Source organism: Gallinula chloropus (assembly GCF_964237585.1).
Source record: "Gallinula chloropus genome assembly, chromosome: 11".
NCBI lineage: Eukaryota > Metazoa > Chordata > Aves > Gruiformes > Rallidae > Gallinula > Gallinula chloropus.
The window spans coordinates 20894274-20918658 of NC_140096.1; the positions used below are offsets into that span (position 1 = coordinate 20894274).

The following is a 24385-nucleotide window of genomic DNA, read 5'->3' on the forward strand; positions in this document are numbered from 1 at the left end:
CTACTCAGCATTTGCAGCTACAGCGTATCACATTCTTAATTGAAAGTCTACCTTGCTAACAGACCTCAGTGTAAAAGAAGAATATTAAAATCAACATTAAGAGGATTAGTGCAAGCTGAACTTTTATTTTTGGAGACAGTGATGACTACAGAAACATCCAGACTATTTCCCCTACACACACTTACTTGCTAGAAGCCAGTTATCCTTCTCTAGTTTCAGCCTCTGCAGAACTCTCTGCACATGCTCCAACTGCTTCTTCTCTTCTTCAAGGAGCTTGTCCTGAAGAGCCGTGCAACGTTCCTTTTCTTTTTTCTTTTTATTTGGAGGCTATAAAATGTCAATGCAAGTCACTTAGTAGTATATTAAGAGTTGCTATATATAAACCAGTTAAATTCCTGATAATGCTGAAGAATACTTGAAAAACTTTCTGTACCACTAAATCAACATTCTGTTCTAGTAATCAGCTGATTTTACAAACACTGGCTAACTCAAGACAAAGTGAACACATAAGCCACAGGTACAGGTGTCAGAGATTGCTTTCTGAAACTTAGTGAACTCACTGGTACTTTTAAAGTAGGAATTATAAGGAAGAGTCAATCCAGATTGTGTGAATGTGACATCAGAATAGATGACTCAGGTGACAAAACCTCCTAGATCTATTAACCTTAACGTAAGTTTTCACAAAAAAAAAATCTTCCAAGATTAGACAGTTTAATCTGGACCTATAAAATTATGAACATACCATTTCCTGATTGTCATCTATGGCTTTCATCTGGACCTTAAGTTTATTGACTTCTCTGTCATAGCTACTATGTGGGACGGCAAGGTCATACATCGTCAGAGACCAGAACGTAGCATAAAACTGTGGACTGATGTCATCCCAAACCTTGGGAAGGTGCAGAGAAATCACAGCATCATGAACAGGAGCCATTACCAGCTCACATGATGTAATGTATTTGTGAACTTTGTGCTGCTGTTTATTTCCCTTCTCGGCTTTCTTTAGTTCATCATACTTTGACTGTGGATTAAAAAAATAAAACAAAAATTTTAATCTTTACACAAACAACACAATTTAACTTTTCTCAAAAAAAATTTCTATATAACACAGACTGATGCATGTGAAATACCATTTATATACATAAAGCACTGAAGAACATCATAGAGACCTTTTAGTATTTGCCCCTTTTAGGTTGATTTATCTTCCTTGACTGATGCTGCTCCCTGTTGTTATAGTAACACATTATACTACACCAAGTAAAAACTGCTCTTGCTATTTAACATTCCAGAAGCAGGGACAAATTTATTTCTGACACTTACTGAGATACCACACCTTTTGGCAGCTGCAATTTTCATCCCCAGCAAAAATCCATCTAAAACATCTACAGAAGAACTCATGCATTTGGGGGAATGGGGAAAGAGAGAACTCCTACTGATCATCCATCAGAAGAGATGACTTCATTAGCTACAACTTCTGTCAGTTGTGTGAAAGCTGACACATGGGCTATATTTTCCATGAAGATAAAGCACAACGTGTTCCAGCCCACAGCTTCTCATTCTACCTCAACTCATAAAGTTTTCTCAAGCTTCATTTAGCAGATTTCAACTTCAGCAGGTACCTAAACACATGTATTGACACTGTGTAATACAGCAGCACTAACAGCAGACAAACAGAAGAGTTCCACTTACCGAAATATGGTGTGCATACATGGGCCTTGAGAGGAAAAACGCAGCATCATGAGGGGTGTGAAACTCATTGCAGAGAACGTCAATAGAAGGCACTCGCTTAATGTAATCCTCTGTGCTTAGATTGGATGCTAAAAATCCACCAAATTGTACCAGGGTGTCATGGCACTACACATGAAAGATTACATAAAGTTAGCAAACAGGATTATTTTGTTCAAAAGTGAAGTTAGAGACAGCTTAGACACTTTTTTTAAAATGTTAATACCACAAAATACAGCAAGAATTTTCTCATAGAAGAGATGCTAAATTCTCCATGCCATGTAGCTCTGTCACTTTGTGCTGACTCAAGTTTATCTGCACTAAAGAAAAAAAATAAAAAAAAAGCCCTACAAAAGCCAGCAGAACTGTAAGAGCATTCTGCTCTACCAGAATGAAATTAAACTAGTTCCTACTGCCTAAGGCTGCTTTGTTAAGAATTCAGGCTGCTTCTTATTAGAAGAGCTCCAAAGTTCCTCTAACAAAGGCCTGAAAAAACATAATAGCTGACTTAAGAAATAAGAACTTTTTATGGCACAGGATGTTTTAATCTTTCATTCAGAAATCACTTGTCTATGCAATATATATTCCAGACACCCATATATTTTCCTAATGGGACACCACATCTAATTTTGAAAATTCTTATATATTCTTACTTACACACTGATTCTTATACAAGTGATTTTACTTGCCTGATCATACAGTTTCCCCACCAGCTTCAGATGTTTTTCCCCTCCCTCTTGAAAGATCACACCATTTCTCTGTTGAGCCATAAGCAGGCACAGTGGAAGGGCAAGATCATGGTCCAACAATGCATCTTTCAATCTCTGAGAAGACTTTTTGGTATTCCTGATTTGGCCAAAGTATCCACCCTACACAGTACAGGAAAAGTTACCCAAGTTTGGAAACTGCGTGTCACATACAGAAACTGTGCACTTCTGATTACTCAAATAGCAAATAATTAACATCACTACAGTTCCTGTCTATCAATAAAAGTCTCTCTCTAGATCCTGTGCTGCAAAGCACATACTTAAAAATCGAAACCCAACTCATCTTGCACATTAATAGTATTTTAACACAGTAACACAAGGGGGGCATTTCAGCTCAGGCAGGATGACACTGCATTTCAGACACAGGTCTGCTTTGATCTGATCAAAGTCTCTGTTCCACACAGGTATTTCACGTTTTAGTTCCAATTACAGCTATTCAACTCCCTGGAGGAGTGAGTCTAGGTCAGAACCAACTAGGTCTTTGACACCACAGCTGCAACAGTGTTAGCCATTGAAATGGTTCAAGACATTACTCAACTAGGAGCTGCTACCCCCCCCCAAGCAGGGCTAACACAGGACTGCACAATGTACAAGCTGCTCAGTGGCTGCTATAATTTGCACATCTGTCATATAACACTGGATAGTGAAGGCTGCTTTTGTTAATATGAGAGGCTGTGAAACACAACAATTAAGGCTCATGTACACATTGTCTTGGCTGCCTGTCTGCAAGGAGTGGGAAGATCTCTGAAGAAAGCAGTAACACCTCTCCCAGCTATGCTGCCAGACTTCATGAATCACAGTCCTTAGAACCACCATTAATAAGCAATAGCTATTATTAATTAAGCTTAACATTAGCACACCTCAGCTTTTAGTTGTTCTCCACCAGTCATGGCTTCCAATTGCTCCATTGTAATTTCTTCAGTAATCTCGATCCCTGCCATCTTCTGTACTACCTCTTTTAAAATAAGCAAATCAAAGCTGCACAGGAGACAGAAGAGTGGAGCAAAACCAAGAAAGTTTAAGAAATGGGACGCCAGGACATTCAATACAGAGTACAAAGCAACACCATGACTCACATCAAATAACATTTTAATTCTTTTTTGAAGAAAAAGGTTGTATGCTGAGCACACAATGATTTCTTTATTGCAAATAAAAAGTTGGTACTTAAAAGCAGTGCAGGCCTTCAACAGCTGAATTCCAGAACCCCTTCAGAACAATTTCACTGATTTTGAATAAACAAGTGTGGTGCTATTAACTTTTAAGTATCAACAAATCTATCAAAATTTCTTGCTCCCTTTTTTACTTTAAGCTTCATATGGTATCTACACAGCTCTTTCATGAATATGGAATGTTTTACGTTTTATTTAAACTTTCTAGAATAGTAAACAACCTTAAAAAATTACTGGCAAAGAAGCCTGGAGAGGTTATTTGGAACATGGGAAAAACATTTTTTACCTACAACACTGAACATACAAAACACTCAAACATCCCTCCCGTACAGAGATCTCCTGCTCTGAATTCTATAAGGACAACAACTTTTCCTCGACAGAAGTAACTTTTATGCTGATCATTCGAATGAGCAATATTTTCCAGTATCTTCTGAAATCTATGTGACCTACTTATAAAAAATGTTGACTCATTCCTTTCAGAACAAAATTTTATATTTAAGTAATTTATATGGTTCATATTTGTTTGGTATTCCAACCATGGGTATGTTTTTCTGTCCAGAAACTACACAATACCAGCACATACTCCAAACACTCGACTACTTCAGTCATATGGAACTGGTCATAGTGGTAAATCCAATTTATTTCTACAATCCAAAATACTGAACTGAATATTGAAAATCATTTGTTTGGGTTTTTTTAAATGCTTTCAGTTCTTAATACTTAATCCTGGGGAAAGACAAGAAACTTTACTTACCCTTCCTCTGTAGCTCAAAGTGATTGTACCATCATCAGAATACAATACATATTGGGGACAGGGGAGCACATGAGACTGAGTGTCTACATTGCAGGGAAGTGAGAAACCTAGACTTCTCAACACATATACCCTAAATAGCGCAGTGTGTTATCTCCACTTGTAAGCTGTCCTTCAGTAAGCATATGGGGATTCATAACAGAAAAAAGTTGATACTCACCTATGTGATAAAAATAACATTAAAATTAAATACGTTAAACAATAATGCTAAGTGATGACAGTGGAAGGACAAAATGAAAAAGTAGATTCAGATTGCAAACCCTGCTTAAAAATTTTTGAGTTATTAACATCGACATATCAAGAAGCCATTCAACTGCCATTAAATTGGACAAGTTATTTAAAATAATATTAAAATGTTAAGAGCCATCCCTGCAGAGCAGACATTATGAAAAAGAAAAAAAACCTAAAAAACTGTAACAATCATCCCCTTTCATATCACAGACATTTATTTTTTAAATAAGGTATAGTAATTTCTGTAACTGTATTACAGACCAGCAGGGTTTTTTCCATCTGGTTAGTTGTTAAGAAAATTGAATTAAAATGAACTACAGATGAAAAATCAGTACTTCAAAAATAATGTCATAGCTATATAGTAAGAGGAAAAATAACATGCCAAAAATGATATTATTCTTCCTGCTATTTAAATTTCTTAATATTCCTGGTATCAGGAATGGAGTTTTACCACTACTACATCAAGCACTCATGTATCAGCAAACACCCAAATGATACATCAGAAAAATTGAGTTTATAAAGATCAGTTGTGCAGTACTTGCCTTTTCCCAGCTTTCAGTTGGTTGGCTACATATTGAAGGAGACCAGCAAGTTCAATCGGGTATTTCCGGAAAACTGCACCACAAAAGCTAGCCAGACCTAAAGCAAGGAGCACAGCTGTGAGACCTCACGAGCTAGTCATCATTAAACAAGCACATATGGAATGTTAGCAATAGATGTGTTTTGTAATACAAAGAAAAAACACTTTCCTACTGATTAAACTTGCCAGTTCTCTCTCTTGTTTAAAAAATTTGCTGGTAGGTTCAAGGAAAAATGATCATGATGATCAACAGTATACTATATCATATAAAAGTGAAGTATTTAGAACATTAACTGAAAAAAATAAAGTGGGAATACTAACTCTGCAGCCAGCTTGAGATTGTAGTGTCATCATGCTTCATTCTCTCCTTCTCAGGGTTTGCCAGAGCTTCAATGATACAGTCTTTTGTGAAGTTAAAGAGAGTATTTTTCCTCAGTTTGTAAAAACTGAAAGTTACACAGCCCTGCTTTTTCAGCTCCACAATTTGTAACACATGAACATGATTTGCAAATATAGCAAGCACAACACTGAGGACACACTAACATAGCTGATGGTATATAAAAAAATTAAAGAACTGCTAACCTGAAAGGCAGTATTTACCTCACTGTTTACAGGATCACTGTGCAATAAAGAGCGAGGGAAAGTAGTAAAAACAGCCTTAAAAATAAAGCATAGCTTTCATTAGTGTGAAAGAATACAGAGGGTTCTGTAATCCACTAAGAGTGCAAAGGTACCTGCAAACTTGCCTAAGCTTCCAGCAAAAAGCAGCAAGAATAAAAAACAATGGAAGATATTTACTCACAGATTTAATCTGGCTACAACTGCAACTTGATTGGTAAGTAGGTGTTTTGATTTACATAAAAGGATACACGCCAAGACGTCATAGTTCAGCGAAGTGAGGTATTTCAGTGAATCCACAACCGGAGTTATTAGGTTATCATATTTTTGAATTTGTGATAAAATCTGAAAGTTACAGAAGACATTCAGCTGAACAGGGACAGATTCATCTTTCATATAATAAATCAGAACCATTTAACAATGTTTGTTTTCAAAATCAGATACCCTCTGAAATTAATTTTTCAAAAGGTCCTAAACCACTTTCAAATTAACAGGCAATTCTCACTAGTTTATCTAGTGCCTTAGGGATATCAGTGAAACATGACTCAACACATAAAACCTAATTTATATAATTTTTTTTGTTTCTACTTATTATAATATAGAACATTAAAAAAAATAACTTAAGCCATGGAAGAATGCAAGTAAACTGTATTAATCAAATTTCAGAATGCTCTCTTTGGTACACCACGTGTGTGTGCACACTGCAGTATTAATTTCCTCAAGTAAAATCTAAAAACCAGTAGATATCACATAAACTTACAATAAGCCTAAGTCACATTTGTAAGACAAAATCCATCAACATATTTTTATACCTCTCCCGCACTCCATAGCATCAAGCAATCCTAAAAATCTTTCCCAATCTCTTAAGTATATTTCAGACTTCAAAGCTTTATGTTTTCTTCTAAATGAACCTGATGTATCTTCATCACATACATACACAACTGCCCCGAGCACGCTAACTTGAGTTCGCATTCTGCATAACCTGAGCAGCACATCTCTGTACCTCTGAGACCCACCTCAGCTATCTCAAATACTTCATTCCCACAAGCAGCTGTAATTTTCTGTGCAGTTGTGGTTATTCAAGAGCTACTGTCACATTCAGTATCTCAGAGCTATGCACTACTAGCAAATTACTATATTTTTGAATTTGCATCAATAGTAAAAAAACATTCAGTTAGAACTGCAGAACTGCCCTCTCAAAGAGAGCAGATTCCTTTCTTACGCTTTAATATCTGTTGCTAGGATAAAATAGTATTGAAATACAAGCAACTACATACATAATCAAATAAAATTGTAGGATTGCTGTGGCTGAGCTTCCCAATTTGTCTTCCAGAGGGTTTCACATTTTCCTTAGTTAAACGCCTGTAAAAGAGAACATATTTTATTGCAATAGACAAGCCAGAAGACGACTAAAACAGGTTAGTTGTGAAGAAACAGCTTATTAGGTCACTAATGTTAAATTCTCACTGGCAGATACGTTTTTAAGGAATCTAAGCATAGAAATGCTGCTCCTCTAAGAATCTGAAATTTACAATCCTGTATCACGCAGCCAGTACAAGGAAACCAGCTGTCCCTATATTACTGTGGACTGTATTCCCATGTTAACTTTGAGCACCTTGCGTCAGAAGTTGTCAGCAGCACCTATCCCACGTATAAAAATAGCACCTGATGCTGGTCACCTCTCCTGCAAATTTGATTTAGCCACAGGTCATTTTGCATTTGTTGCATTCTGTTAATTGAAAAACAATATTAATTTCATTGTGTTTCACTTCCACAGCATTCCCTATCAAAGGGATGAGTTTAACATGAAATTATGCCAATACACAAAAGTGAACTGTACACATAGCAACCTGGACAGGTAACAGCAGTGTGGCTCATCTGCACAGCTGAAACCCAGTGTACAAGAGAAGGGATGTAAAGTTTTACAGTCTATGCCAGCTATGCTGCAAGCCAGAAGAGAATCATTTGTTTCTAGTTTTCACAGCTGCGAGTTTAAAGTCTTTTAGCCAGTAACAATTATTCTGCCTTGCCCATGCAGAAAGGTTATAATTATCTACATAATAAAACCACAGCATTTGCTTTTGGCAACAACAAATGGAGAACCCGAATCCCTGATAATGATGTCAGAGAAATTAAATCTGAGGTACATCTGAAATTGTTGTCAGCCCACTTGAAGATGAGAATGAATCATTCAGGTTGCTGCCTATACTTTCCAGCTTACAGAAAAACTGTGACCAAATTTTTAAGCCTCTTTGGATAAAAAGTCTCTATACCTACAGAAAAACCATATTGCACTCCAACACTTCTGTAAGCAAAGCAATTTTACCAAAGAGCAGCACACCCATGAAAGAAGTTTTAAATAATGTAAGGGGACATTTTCCTCATGTATTAAATAACCTTGCTGGTGACAAATCTCCCTGCATCCTTACTCATCTGACAGTTTTTAATCACAGTACGTTAAATACCTCATGAACAAGGATTATCAGTGAATACAGAGTCATTACAAAGGGAATGTATTTGTCAAGATATTTTTTCTTCAATTGATGACATCTAATACATTGTATTAGAGTTGGTAATTATGGAATTAGACAACTTACTTCATGATATATTTGGCTCTGTCTATGGTTTGAGCTTTAACTTTCACAAGAAGCGGGTGACTGTTGTATGTTTCATTCTTCCACTGCCCATAAAGACGGTACCTTGAAAGATTATAGAAGGAAACTGTTTTTAGTACTGACAATTCAAGAGACCACTTCCCAAAGAAAGGAAATAAATTACTCTACCCACCTGTACTGGTATGGAAAAGTTTTGAACATTCCCCATAATTCTTCAGACATGCACGCATTGCAGTCCATCAAAGAGAGAGATGGAAGCAAGACTTGGTCAGTAATACTGAGCAAACAGCTGAACAGTATCTCCTGAGGCAAGAGACAAAAAACTCAGAGTAACTATCAAGTAAGCACCTCAGAAGCAATGCTATGTATCTGGTGCAGATATGCACAAATAGCAAGTCTCAGCAGACACAAGTTTGGCATAAGGTTCACACTTCCTAAACAAAACAAAAAAAATATTTTAAATAGACTTAAAAATATCTCCATCATAAAACTTTTATGAGATAATTTATGGGCCATATATACTGTCACTATTTTATCTGCCTACATGAGATATTTGAGGAAAGCTGCTGATGTTTTTCAGCAAGTTGCACTCATTTTTAAATAAATCATTTTTAAATGGATATATTGTGGACTCATACAAAGGGCAACTGGATAAAATAGTTTTTGGCAACTGTTAGGTATTTTAATGTATTAAGGGATTCCTTGCCACTGCTTCCATTTTCAAAATACCAGATTAAAACCTGAAGGCATTACAGAGGTTCCCAAGGCACAGTACTATTTTTCATGTACATCCTTACCCTTCCTTAAACATTTATTTCCCACTAAACTATGTTAGAATAACCCTGGCAGGGGAAAAAACCAAAATAACCCTCACATACACACACCAAAAAATCCCAAACCAAATAAAAATCCCGAACACGCACACACACACAAAACAAGGATAAACAAAACAAAAGAAAACCCCAACCTCCACCAAAAAAACCCACCACCCAAGAAACCCCCCAAAACCAAAAGATACCAACTTTCTCTGCAGTGATTCACAGAATCATTAAGGAGAATCATTAAAGTTGGAAACGACTTCCAAGATCATTTAGTCCAACAGTCCCCCTACCACCTATATTACTAACTACACCGTGTCCCTATGTACCTCATCCAATCTCTCCTTTGAATACCCTGAGGACCGGTGACTCCACCTCCCTGGGCAACCTGTTTCAATTCCCAAGCACTCTTTCTGAGAAGAGATTTCTCCTGTTTTCTAACCTAAACCTCCCCTGGCATCACCTGCAGACATTCCCTCTTGTCCTGCCACTGCTTATCTGCAAGACGACACTGACCCCCAGCTCACAATAACCTCCTTTCAAGTAGTTGTAGAGAACAAGGAGGTCTCCCCTGAGCCTCCTCTTCTCCAGACTAAACAGACCCAGTTCTCCCAGATCCTTTACCAGCTTCACTGCCCTTCTCTGGGCACACTCCAGGGCCTCAATGTCCGTCTTGTAGCGAGGGGCCCAAAAACAAACACAGTATTCGAGGTGCAGCCTCACCAGAGCTGAGTAGAGGGGGGTGACCACCTCCCTGGTCCTGCTGACTGTGCTATTCCTAATGCAAGCCAGGACACCACTGGCCTTCTTGGCCACCTGAACACCCTGCTGGCTTATGTTCAGGCGAGTGTCAACCAATTTCTGTTCAGGAAATCGTAAGTGAGGAACGGGCATAGTAAGTAATAAAGTAATAATGAAAACTGTGCAAAACTCACACTTAAAATTTCCTTCTTGATTAAAAAAAAAAATCAAACAACAACTTGTCCTTATAAATTAAATCTTAACTGGACACTTCGGTTTCATTGCAACCAATCTTGAGAGTATATGAGAAAATTCAGAACAAAATAAAGTAGCCAATAAACTAGTGAGCCACTGTATCACAGAATGCTTTGGGTTAGAAGGGACCTTAAAGATCATCAAGTCCCAACCCCTGTGCCACAGGCAGTGACACCTCTCACTAGACCAGGCTGCTCAAGGTCCCATCCAACCTGGCCTTGAACACTTCCAAGGAGGGAGCAGCCACCACCTCCCTGGGCAACCTGTTCCAGCATGTCACCACCCTCGTAATGATGAATTTCTTCCTAATATCCAGTCTAAATCTACCTCCTTCCAATTGAAAACAATTCTATCACTACATACCCTTCTAAAAAGTCCCTTCCCAGCTTCCTTGTAGGCCCCTTTCTGGTACTGGAAGGTCTCCACAGAGCCTTCTCTTCTCCAGGCTGAACAACCCAAACTCTCTCAGCCTGTCTTCACAGGAGAGGTGGTCCAGCCCTCCAGTCTTCCTCATGGCCATCTCTGGACCCATTCCAACAGTTCTATGTCCTTCTTATGTTGGGGACTCCAGAACTGGATACAGTAGTCCAGATGGGGTTCCACAAGAGCAGAGTAGAGGGGTAGAATCACCACCAATCATACCATTAAACACCTCCCCTACTTTTAACTTCTCTTTTGTTCCTTTATGCTTTCCCCCAATAAATTCTTTAAGATAGAAGATGCTACCAGGAAAAGTACATTTATAGAATAGATAGCTGGAGGTACTCCAGCTGATTCTGAGCAAATAAGTAGAAAGTACAGGACTAGAAGTACAACATTAAGTTTGAGGAATACAAGAGAGAAAGGAAAAAATAAAGGAACTGGAACACAAAAAAACCGCCCTGTGACTGGTTCAGGCTTGCATATAAAGAGAAAGAAGAGTTGTACAGTTATTAAACATTTGGTCTCTATTACAATCTTGCATAAAAACACTTTCCTTCAAAATAAACTCACCATTTTCTCCTTATCTTCTTGTTTGCCTCCATCGGACTGAAACTGTAACACAGAGTTAGCTTAAGTAACACATCAGTTACTAATGTAACGTTATCATTGCATAAGTAACATAGTTTCAGAACATGGCTACAGCAGCAAAAGCATAAACCTGAAGGGCCACACATGTCTATTAAATGTTTAGTTTTCTGGACCTGTCAGCATCAAACTATTCTGAACAAAAATTTAAATGCATAGATGAAAAGCACTGCTCATAGATGAAAGGCATTGCTTTCATGTATAGGGCTTTTGTACACTTTTGTTCAAAGACAGTTAATAGCTAAAGTAACAAGGAAACTTGCTACTATATATGGAATACATTTTTCTTACTGGAGGGAGGGGGAAAAAATGCCCTATGCATTCACTTTCTACCTAAAAAAACCCAATGACTTCCAACCCAATTATCAACAGCCAGAGATTGTTTTCCCCACCTTTCTCTCACAATACCCTCTTAATTTTTTAGTCTTCATTATTAAATTACTTTTTCTCTCATTTTGCTCAATTCACCATGAAAAGCATATTAAGCCATCACACCAGTAAGTGCACAATTAAAGGTACACTTGAGCATGAAAGCTGCAGTGCAATGTTAGTAGTCTAACTTTTAAGCTACTGTATGGGTTAACTTACAGTCAAATCACCTCCAGTTATAAGTATTTCTACTGTGTGTTAAATGTAGTTTCATAACTAGAACATGCTGATGGCAATAGTGCATTAAAAATAACTTTCCCTATGTTACCTTAACCATTCTGTCACTGACGAATTTCTTCACAGTTCCAACCTAGAGCAAATAGCTAAAATGTTGCTCATTCTTGTCAAACACATTAAACTACTATATTCATATATTTACAGTAAAACTGCACTAGATTCCTGAAACCAAGTCATCTCCATTTTACTGCACATATCCACAGAAACAAGGGCTCTCCCACAAGCCTTCAGTACTTGAATTTAATTACAAAGCAGTCCTAATAGTCAGCTGACAGCAGTAAAACGAATTACTCCCTTGAAATTATAATTTCCAAATTAACTGCACTGTCAGCACAACACAGCATGCCACTCAACTATCAAACTTCTCACAGGCCAGTAGAAGAAGCAGCATGCTATAAGGCATGAGTATTAACCACTAGGAAATCTTACATTCTGGAACAGGATATACTGAGATCTAGATACACAAGTAGAAGACAACAGAAACGCTTGAAGTTGCATGATTTTACCACTTGGAAGCCAAACATTGCACCTTGGAACCCAAAGAGAGCAAACACTCTCGCCAAAATCTATTAACTTAGACAAAAAGATCTTCAGTCCCAAGAACTATCTCTGTTCTTAGCTCTGCATCAAGTGGAGCTAGACATGAAAGCTTCCCCTTGGGGGGTATATAAATTTTGAACTATCCAGTATTTGTTAGTTGTAGTTGAAAAAAAAATACTTTTAAGGAAAAGCAGTTATACAATTGAAAGCCTGAGTACCATTTATATAAATCAACCTCTCCAACTTTTAGTTGTAGGTTAAAATAAAAGGCTAGATAACAAAATCAATTAGAGGGGCTTCTGTTACAATAATTATTTCAAAACCTATGAATTTCAAATTTTCTTTGAGCTGTTACTTCAAAAAAAAATATTAAAACCCTCTATTGTTGACTTGAAAATAAAAACCCCTGATCCTAAAACAGGAAGTCAACAGAAAAGTAACAAAAGAAATCACTAGCCTCAGTGTGAGCTGCTGAGTACGTTTCAAGAGAATTCAGAATATATATTCAACTTGCAGCAGGTCATGCTACCAATCTTTGTATATACATGGAAAAGACATGGTCAAAAGACAAAATGGACTCTTGAGATTTGTTGTTATTTCTCAAGCTGGTGACTTAAGGCTTCATTAGGTCTTTTAGAACTCCACATCGAGCTCACCCTCAGTGGCATGTGTGAGATTTTTGACTGACACAAGCTCAAGAGTAGCAGCACTTTCACCACCAGAAGAGGGGGGCAACCCAACTAATTAAAAAGATGCAACATCCCCTGCTTCCCAAGTAACCACACAGGTAATAGAAGGTACTGGTTTAGGTACTGGACATGTATTAGGTTATTGTTCCCCACTGTACACACTGTCATTCTAATCATGTAAAAGCTTCCACACAAGTAGCATCATGTTTAAGTTTTTTAGAATATCCATACACAGATAATGTTTTGAACATGAAGACCATAATGAGAAAGTTATCACTAAATACTCCTGGTTGTAAACCTCAAGTGCCTTAAGCTGTTCTCAAAATTTCTCCTTATTAAAAAAAATAATAAAAATTCTCTGTTTCAGTATTTGAACAGACAAGCCATTAATAAGACTGCAGCATTTTATAACATCAGAAGAAATGGCATTTTTCAAATTCTGACAAGCTGTTCTGTCATACCAACCTCTTTCATAAATGCTTTTCCAAGGCGCACCACTTTTGCAAATAAAATGGGATCGTGGGAGAGATGAGGACCAAGGTAACACAGCATGTTGAACACTTCCTTCCTCAAGTCCTCGAAGCTGTCTGCTTGTTTCGGTGCTCGCTTGTTTGGCAAAGCAGCAACTGGTGACCCTTTAGCTCCTTTAGGTACACCAACTCTGTTCACAAGGAAAAGAAGTGTAAGTTTCAGAAATCTATCAATACATGTTAGGGTTATTAGTGAATAATATATAGAGTTTTCCCTTATGTAGCAACAACACTCTTACTTTACCTGCGGTACAGAGGTTCAATTGTCACATGTACAAGCTGGCAAAGGGCAATTGCAATAGGCTTGTGTGAAGTAGCATAAAACGGAGGCATCTGGTCCATAATACTTTGTGCATGCTGCCAATCACCAATTTTTAATAAAGCTTCCAATAAACCAAGCTTTTGATTATCAGGAGGCTGCAAGATAACACACAATGAAAAAGTGTATTCAAAAAGTCTTCTTAATACTTTTCCGCAAGCAGCAGGCAGCTGCACATCTCCACAGCTAGAGAAAAGAAACTAGCATTTCAACTATGTAATAAAAAACCCCACACATGAAATAAAATTAAGCCAGACATTTAGACAATAAGCACAATTCAGAAACAATAAGAAACCAACCCATGTAGACTCTAACATTTGGATCAAGGAAAAAAGTTTAAAATAAAGTTCAGAACAACAGTGAAGTTGTCTGACCTATTTCTGATCATGTAGTTTTGAAAATCTCACCATCTATTGACAGTTATTTAATTGTTTTAAAAATAATGCAAGTACTTAATCCTGTGTGTTGTGTGTTGTTCTGGACTTAAAAACCAGGAATTCCTGCGAAATCAGATTTTTAAAAAACGCAAACAAAAACAAAACAAAAACTCCACAAAACAAAAATCCCAAATCAAATCAGACCTAAAACCCTTACCAGTCTTAGCTTGCCTCTGTTATAAGCTTCACATTTAGGAGACTCTAGTTTTAAGTGCAAGTCTACAGAAAGTTTTCAAAATATCACATTTTGCAATGTCAGCATGAGAACATAGGAGTATAACAATTAAGACCATGCCTTGAAGCACTTTTGTATGGTACTGACCCAATTTATTACAACAAAATGTTCTTCTCTGATCCCCAAGGTAAAGTCTAGTAGTAAACAACTAATAATAAGGAATAGTAACTGCAAACTAGCTGTATGTAACAACAAGCCTAAGATGATATTAACACCAAGGGAGAGAAGAAGACAAGTCTAGAAATAAAACATTGAAGCATTTTGAGGCCAACCCCCCTAGTTTTATTTAAATCATACAAACAGACAAGATAGACTAACAAGATCAAATAGTAATTACAGCACAGATGCTTCTGTGGTTCTGTAGTTTGCATGGATTTTTAAACCTTTCCCCCCTTTAAAACCTTAAAAAACTAGCGATTATTTTTCTAATAGTTTTGAAAACAGAAAACAGTAACATGCAGAGGAAAGTTTCAGAATAATCTAAAATACACAGATCTAGTCTATATTCATGTAGTAATATTAGCCTTTCCTTCAGAAAAAATAAATCTGCACATCAGAACAATATGAGCCTCTGAAATATTAACACACATACATGTGCAATTAGAAACACACACAAGTGTTATTTTCCCATATAACTACTTCACATTCTTTGATAGCAAGGATTGTCTTTTTACACCAGTATCTACTATGTTAACAAAAGGGTACATCAATCCTTTACAAGTGTTCAAAAACATTACTTGTGCAGCACGTGCAGGAAGTTTGAAATCCATGCTCAATACCACAGATGACTTTTAGCTGTCAGGTTATTACCAAAAATAGTCATAAATTAATTAGTATGAACACACCAGTAAATTTTGATACTAAACTCTTAATTTTTTTGTGATTTGGCTTTGGGGTTTTTTTGGGGCGATTACTAATTATATTAGAATTCATGTTTCTACTCACACAGTTTTTCTAGGCTTTGTGTGTTAGCAAGTTATTTCATTTACAAAGCAGTCACTGCTCTCACACACACACACACGCTGCTTGACTGGGTCTCTCTTCAGGTAAGCTATTCTGAAACATGCTCTCCAAAAGCACAGCACAAAGATGTACCAGCCTGGAATTCCTGTCAAATCTAATCACACTGCTGAGCTCTGTGACCCTATTATTCAGTTATGCGAAACGCATCTTAAAAGGCAAAAGCAGATAATGCATCTGCCAATACTAAATTTTTCACATCTCATTCATGAGACAATAATACATTTTAACCACACAAAATAAACACTTTGTGGATTTAAATGAAAAGTCAAGAATCGTTAAAACACTATTTTCATTATCCAGCCATTTATTCCATGGTGCCACAAAAAGTGGTACATTAAAACTGTATACTGATACAAAGCACTCAAATTTATATTGTCAACAGTTCTCACATGTACTTACTCCACTAATTGCTATGAATTGCACAGCTAGTCACATGCAAATAGAATAACTGAGAAACAAGCTTTTCAAGTGGCTTGCATTGCATAACAGTGGACAAGAGTCACAGAAATTGTTTTTAAGTACAGCTCTGCATTTTCCCCATCATACAGGCTCAGGCTTTGTTATTTGTCATAGAAATCCTTAAGAAAAATGTTTCTGCTAGAGCTTAAAATTCCTTAGTTCTTAATTCTAAAGCTTAGCCATAAAAGCTGTCTTAATTCCACTGAGATTACTTGCAGTACATACACTCCCCATGTCCCATGTAGAGTTTAGTTTTCCACGAGGACGTGGTGACATGCACGCTTCAGGGAATACCAGGCAGCCTCACCTGACTGCAGAGGTGGACCGATTATGTGGTATAAGCAAAGAGGATATTGAAATAATGACCAGGAGGGAGGTCAGAAACTTAAAAGCTAACAAAAAGAACCAGTTTAAGCAACAGATGTGGCTGCAGTTGAAAGCCAGAGAGCATTGACTGTATCACCTGCCTAAAGGAAAGCAATGAAATTAGGTTTTTCAAGCCAGGCAAGAAAACTGGAAGGAGGAAGGACAGAGATGCAGAGTCAGGGTGGGGTGGAACAAATAGGAGTAAACAGACCAAACAGATTGATGTAATGAATCGAGGAGGATTAAAGACTGAAGTATACAGATGCTGGAACATACTTAGTGAAGCTGATAGAACAAAAAGGGAGGAAATAAATTAATTAGCCATTGAACCAGTAACATTAAACCCAGAGAAAGACAGAAGAAACCCTAAACCATGCTTTTCTACACAATCAATACAACAGAAGTGCAATCACAAGATAGACAGAAGCCTTCCAAGAAACAGGTACCCAACTATGTTTCCAATAAACATAAAAATGTCTTCATAACAATTATATTTCACTCTAAATAATTTTGTTGGAAATGATACAAACCTTTTCGGTTTTCTCCTCCTCCTTTTCTTTTTCCTTCTCCTTTTCTTCTGTCTTTTCAGAAGATAAGACAACCATGGTAAGTTTTCTGACAATCTGCTTAGCTTCCACTATCTCTCGCTTGTGTTCCTCAATTATGGCATTATCCCCTGGAAGAAGCTAAAAACCAACAAACTTCACGTTAATTTTCAGACTGATACTTTCAATCGCTTGAGCTCGAAGCAGCATTTTGTCCTTCCTTATTACTAATCAGATAAGCATATTCCCTGGAAGATTCTTTTCCCAACAATGAAGTATAATATTAAGAGACTACTCTGAAATCGACGACTCATGAGAAGTTATACTGTTCTATTCCCTCATAACCATTAATTGTGTGAGCTCCCCTTCCCCTCTCTAATTTACCATTCAGCTGCAGCTATATGGTGACAATTATGCATATATTGATGATAACATTTACAAAACTCCCTGCCTTAAAACAAAGTGAATGTTCAAAAGCATAAATTTTTACTTGCTCATCTAAAAGAAAAATAATAATGATCACGAAGGAAAACCAGGTAACCTACTTAGACAAACATTTTAATTAGCCTTATTTTACAGGGATACCATTTAAAGCTTACCACATTTCCTACTTGTCAGTTTGAGTTAAACACATGTAACATTTGTTCCTTAAAACCCATCTTACCTTACATTGAGTTATACCCAATAAAGTAAAACCTCTGCAGTCTCATACTTGAGAATGAGCAGGGTGAAGAATGTAATTCTCTTTCTGACAAAGTCAAACTTCAATTTGATTCTAAAATCATGCTCAAACTTTTACCTGCTTCTAGCTAATCAAAACTTGAGTCATCTAGAGTTGTGACCTCTGATACAGTGATCTTTTCTTCTATTGTTTTTAAACAAAGGAAGATTTTCACTTTTTTTCCTCCCCCCAAACTGACAGCATAAACAGCATCACCTTCTTCAGAGAAGGGACAGTAGAATGCCTCAATTTCATAGAAATTTAGACAAGAAACCTACTTGTAAAAGTAGAAGGTCTGAAGACCTACACTTTTCTCATTTGAAAAACACAAGTAGCCTACTAAGATTCACCAAGAAACACCCAGTGTGGAATTTCAAGGGGTGAATCATACCTTCAGGATGCAATACAAATTACATATGGCTGTGTGTATAAACAGATAAATAGAAAACAGTTCTTAGAAGCTCAGAAGGGGAAGAGAGGGCAGAGGGGAGGGGAAGAACATTCCTGGTATGAATGATAATCCTGACAGCTGCTATTGTATAGGAGCTGCACAATATATACCACTTAAGACTCAACACCTACACGGTAATTATTCTCTTGGAACTCCCATAGCAAGTTAAATTAAGCCTGAACTGAAAGGGGGGAAAAATGCCATCCCAGGCATATAAAGACAGAGTGACTGGCAGAGAGATTCATTCTGAGGAATCAAAGTAGATTAAAAATGAGACTGAGAATCAACATGATGAAGGCTAACAGCATAAGCGAACGCAGGGACCACTCTAGCTGAAAGACTGTCAGAAAACATGCCCATCCCTGTACAGGTCTGAGTTGAGATCGTACAGGCCACCATAATTCGGAGTCTGAGCATTTGTTTTGGAAGCTTACAAATATTCCTTTGCAAACTAGCATTATCATCACACATTCCTCCCTCCACACCAATTACTCAGGACATGCACTCCTACCCTGGCTCAACTGTACATATTTTTAGCCAAACTACTCCTATGAAGGCAGAAACAGTTATTGACAAGTCAGATTGTGAATAATGCTATTACAAATTAACATCAGGACTAGATTCCAAAGTTTCCATAGCTATAACTAGAGCCTATTTCCTTGCTTTCAGTGGAAGGGTTAAGAGTCTTAAAATATCTACAGGTATTCTGAAATTAACATTTGGTGTATAACATACAATTACTTTGATGACTGTAACGTTCTGTTCACCATCTGCCAAATTGGTATGTTGGTTGGTTAATAAGACTATCACACTGATTAAATCTGAATGTTAACTCCACTTTCCTCTTTCAATCTAACAAATGCTCAGAATTCTTATAGATAGGAGTCCTATTCAAAAATATGTTGAGTTTATTAAACTGAACAAAGAATGTTAGGACCTGCCTGTCCTACCTCTTTTTAATGCTTTTTTCTTCAAAAAATAGATTTTGTAAAGTGAAACATTCAAAGGGTCTAGCTCTTGAGGAAGCTTACTTGAGCATTTAAAGCATGCTCAGGCATTTACCTCCTAACTGCTATTCAAGCAGGAAGTAAACAATCTGGAGGATGCTACATGATCATTCAAAAGAAGTGATTCATATTTTGGTGCATGTTTGAGTAAGCAGCATGAGAAAGCGTTGGAAAGTCTGAAAGACATTGAACATGTACATATACCACTCGGTATGCCCTGAATCTGAAGCTTTAGGAATAGGGTAAACTATCTGGCTTTCTTTAAGTTTTCTTAGTTTTGGAATTTGACATGGTAGATCTGTCACTTACATGAACATAAAGATCTTCCAAATCTATGAGATTATGTTGCAAAAGGACAGCAGCAACTCTGTATAAGGAGGAAGGTGTCTCGCCACTCGGATCCTAGAAAAGACAAGATTGCAAGATCTAAGAAAAAGCAAAGACACCACTGCAGAAAGGAAACTACTTTAGATGAAACATATTAACCCACAATTCTCCTTGTTAGCACGTTAAACTGCTATTATTCCAGAGCCACTGCACTTAACTGCAGTACAGAATCAGAATTTTCAGGAAAAAAAAGTTTCAATTATCTTCATACCTTATAGTGTTTGTATGCAATTCCTCACCATACGTTCAAAAAAAAAAAAAACAAACCCCAAAACACACACAATCTTGAATATTTTATCAAGTATCAACCATGACTCCTTCACTCCTTGGGACAAATCTTTTGTTGAGAAGGTACAATCTCTATGTTAATGCCTGTTCTTATGCAACTATCCAAGTTCAAATGGAAGATATCAAGATCCTTTTCAGCTGTCTGCCTTAGAGACTTCTTCAAGACTTCAAATCAGATCACAAAATTACTACTTTTAATACTGGAATTTTACAACTTATTCATTTCTATATGAAAAAAAAATCTGCAGCAAAAATCTGTTATCACTGACTGCAGTTCAACACTGAGTAGAACTAACAAAACCAAAAATTAAGAATGGAAATACAGTACCTGATAAAATTTGAATTTGAACCCAAGGATATGGCAGAGAGTTTGAGGTTCACACATATACATGTAAGACTCTATCAGTGGTACAAAGAAGTCATCATACTCAGGCCTGCATTCATAGACCTCCAGAATAATATCCAAAACTCTGTTAGGATCAAGGTTAAAACATCCTAGTGGAGAAGAACACAGTAGCAAATCTTAACATTACTACTTTTCATCTTCATTCAGTAACTGAACCACAAATACAATAGTTTTTAAAGTGAATTCTTTTCAGTTAAAATTAAGCCTGGATTTGTCTCCAACAAATAATCTGGAACATCTGTAAATAAAGCACAATACAAATACTAAACACAAATTAGGCAGATACTAAGCAGGACTTGCAATTCAGATTATGGAAAACCTAGAAATTACCATTTTAAGGTGAACATTTAGTAAGTAAAAACCCAACCTCACCCAGCAAAAGGCACGGGCTGCTTACTCTCCACTTGTGCTGGCACACATTTTCATGCAGTCACACAAATCCGCCAGCTAGAAATTATTTCGTAACCTAAGTGTTCTTCTGGTTTGAGCTAAACCCTGATCCACCTGGTTGCACTGTCCTGTCACATCAGTAATACTATCATTAGGGAGAACAGCTTCTTCATTTTGAGGGGAGCAAGGGCAAAGATATAAATCGGCTTAAGCCAATGTTGTAATCATATCTGTAACTTACTAAATAAGCTTTTAATTCCAGGAGACATGCTTGAGATAGGTAATATTTCTATTTCAAAAGAATCCACATCTAGACTATTGCCTTCATTGTGCCTTGAGAAGTTTTATCCAGATATATGGAGAATTAAAGGCATTTCCTAGGTTTAATGTATTCTTCACTTTGTGACATGCTCTTGCCAATTCTCAACTCAGAAACATGGACAAACTGCAAACAGAACTTCATGCATTGAATTGAGTACCTTAAATAGCAGAAAGCATTACTTTGCTACAGTCCAATCTGCCTGCTAAGAGATGACAAGCATATCCTCAAAAACTACTGCTGAAATTAATCAAAAACATCAGCATGCATATTCGAAGCTGTACTGTAAATTCAGTATTCAAATTAAGTTTAGCAATGCATTCCCAAAATTAATTTAGCCACAAGACCTGGAACTTCCAAATGTCTTAATTCTACTCAAGGTGATCTACCAACACATGTCACTATCACACTACGTGCCTCCATGACATTATTTGATCCACAGAGGATCTCACAGAGCAGTCTAAAGTCACTCTTTGTACTCATACAGCCATGTAGAAAAAACATTACTCATTCAATATTTTCCTTACCTATTAAAGATTTTATATTCTCAAGGATTAAGTCACTAGTGACATTTCCAGATAAATCTTGCCCCAGTTCTGCAATGAGCTTTGCATAACCTTCATTCTCCTCTCTTAACAAATTAAACTTCTGTTGCTTATAACTGCAAATAAACAGAAATTAAACACAATTGTGTAACATTCACAGCAGAACATATTTAGGCTCTTATCAACATTAAACTTGTTATGCAGAATGCTAACTTTGAATACATTTTTAAGAACTTGTAATTTACTTGAGCTACTGCAAAGGTAACAGAATGCAGTACAATGGATACCTGCAAGGCAGCGAGCATTGTCCAAAAAAACCCAGCTTTTATTTCAAATGCAGACCATTTAAAAGCAAGATTATGCTTATACTTAACAGTAAAGCTTGTTCTTACACATCATGCTGGAGAACTGCTCTGTAACAGTCCATGCTTAAGGACCTATTCGAGTCTGAGTGGTGCTGTTTGAGACAGACTAAAACATTGGATACAGTCAAAAGACAAACACACCACAAAAAGACATGCTGTGATGCCAAAACTAACATAACTACATTGGCTGATTTGTGAAATTAAATGCTTAACTTATGCAAGAGCAGTGATTAATTTTCTTATACTTTGTAAATTTACATTTGTTACAATTAAAATACTTTAATCTGCATTGCAGCAAGATCCACAGTGATAGGTGACCTTAGAAAAAATTTTACATCCCACAGGAGTTTGAAAGCTGTTTGTCAGTGACAAGTTAAAGTGTAACAAAACGTATTTCCTGAAGAAAATTAAGTATTCCATTAATAGAAATATTTCACATTGTTAGAAAACATTGTTACCAGCACTAATTACCATTTCCCCTCCCCACCCTTGCCCCAAAACTTACAATAGTTTCGTCTTTATTTTAACAGATTTCTGATTGAACTGCTGAGACTGCTTGATAAGTCCTAACGACTCCAGTGTCTCTGGATCTAAACGCTCCTTTAGGACAGTGTCAGATACAAGGTACTAAAAAACACCAAACACATGCATCAGTTTTGTCAACTAGAAAGAGCTAGAGACCATATGATATTTACTTTAGGCTACATTTCTGTTCTGACTAAAAATAAAAAGTTATAAGATGATGATATATCGTGACCCCAAATGCATCCTGCTTCAAACACCTAAATGGACAGAACTGAGATTCCATTTAACTAAAATTGAAATATTAGAGGCAGATTTCATATACATGAGCACCTTGAAGAAAAACACTAGAGCCTAACTGCTGGTTACAAAGCATGCACTGCATAGTACCTGGGGATATTTTTACCAAGAACTGCGTATTTTAGAAGCTTATATACATTCTCTCTCATTCTGGGAGAACAGCTTTGTTTTAATATGCTGAATTTTCCTACAAATCAAGCTTATTCCCTGTGGTTAGGAATGCCTTTTCTAAAGGCAGAGGAGGCAGCATAAAGAAGTCCAACTCAAAACATACTTCAGAAGCAAAATTTCTGTTGAACTGATGGGAATGGGGGGAGGAATAAGTACACTGAAAACTCTTTCAAGAATTCAAGGACAGCTGTACTATATTGCTTTACCATAATGCTTTGAAGATGTGTTTTTTAATGTGCAAGCGTGTTAAAATACTGTAATAGTATTACCCTAAAATAACCCCCCCAAAAAACAACCACAAACCAAGCAAGCTTCAAAACTCTAACTTTTCTTGTCAGATTTTGGCACGTACTTCTGTCAAAAGACCTTCTAAATGCAACTTACCAAACAGGCTAATACCAGTTGGGTAAAATGATCCCTCTTACTTTTTTCTTCTAAACAGCTTGTTTCAATATCTAGTAGAACAGAAGATGGAAAAAAGGAAAAAAAAATTACTTGCTAGCTTCTTGCCACTTTCCAGCTACTAATATACCTTGATATTCACATAGTATTTTGATGACAATTCTCACACATCTACAAATCTCATGGAAAGTCAAAATAGAAACCAGAGGAATGCTATAATAATTTTTCTTGCCTGTGTCTCTGCTGCAATAAGGTTTATGGCAACCATTACGAATCAGTACCAAGCACAAAAGAGATGTGAATCAGTGAAAAGACCTGTGTGGTCCTCGCATTAACGTAATGTTCTAGTCTCATTCCCTGTGTCTTCAGAATAACTGAACATTTACTGCCTGCTCTGCAGTCATTTCACTACCTATGATTCTGTACTGCCAGACTTATCTTTTGCCATTGTCAACTACTGAATGCAATTCATAAATTCACTCCTGTGGGAAGATAGGCCATAAAACAATGGCTAAGGAAGCACGTCTGTCTGAAGTAGTTAAAAAAAGCACACCATTACAGGAAGCAAGGAGCTGCAAAGGAGCAGAAAGCTCAATAAAAGAATGCAAAGCACCTAAAAACACACACACAGTGTAACACCAACACATACCTGTGGGAAAACTAGACCCATTAACAACAAAAATCTGAGAAAGAAGCCCCCAGACTGAAAACCAATCATGTAGCAGGGTAGCAACAGAGGCAGACTTGCCAGATCAAGCTGGACTCTGGCAGCCAAGCCTCTCAGCCAAAGAAGATTCTGCAGGAAAAAAATTAGTCCAGGGAACGACTGGATTAAGTGGATAAATAAAAAAAATGTCTCCTATACTGAAACACATGATCTGTAAAATTAGGACATTGCTATAAAGAA

The 24385-nt window shown here is 37.0% G+C and overlaps 1 protein-coding gene across 1 annotated transcript in view; it reads right to left on the reverse strand.

Annotated features, from left to right (window-relative positions):
* THOC2 (THO complex subunit 2) overlaps positions 1-24385 on the reverse strand; it is a 54548-nt gene that overhangs the window by 18047 nt on the left and 12116 nt on the right. Inside the window, exons 5-25 of the mRNA XM_084269353.1 lie at positions 23461-23531; positions 22589-22710; positions 21701-21834; positions 20387-20553; positions 19693-19785; positions 17190-17345; positions 14065-14237; positions 13756-13951; positions 12093-12134; positions 11321-11362; positions 8686-8816; positions 8496-8597; positions 7176-7260; positions 6150-6243; positions 5602-5682; positions 5243-5339; positions 3350-3467; positions 2412-2591; positions 1687-1851; positions 743-1018; positions 186-327 (exon numbers count right to left, since the gene is read on the reverse strand). Coding sequence (XP_084125479.1) covers positions 186-327; positions 743-1018; positions 1687-1851; positions 2412-2591; positions 3350-3467; positions 5243-5339; positions 5602-5682; positions 6150-6243; positions 7176-7260; positions 8496-8597; positions 8686-8816; positions 11321-11362; positions 12093-12134; positions 13756-13951; positions 14065-14237; positions 17190-17345; positions 19693-19785; positions 20387-20553; positions 21701-21834; positions 22589-22710; positions 23461-23531 — 2667 coding nt within the window. The remainder of the gene's footprint in view (positions 1-185; positions 328-742; positions 1019-1686; positions 1852-2411; positions 2592-3349; positions 3468-5242; positions 5340-5601; positions 5683-6149; positions 6244-7175; positions 7261-8495; positions 8598-8685; positions 8817-11320; positions 11363-12092; positions 12135-13755; positions 13952-14064; positions 14238-17189; positions 17346-19692; positions 19786-20386; positions 20554-21700; positions 21835-22588; positions 22711-23460; positions 23532-24385) is intronic.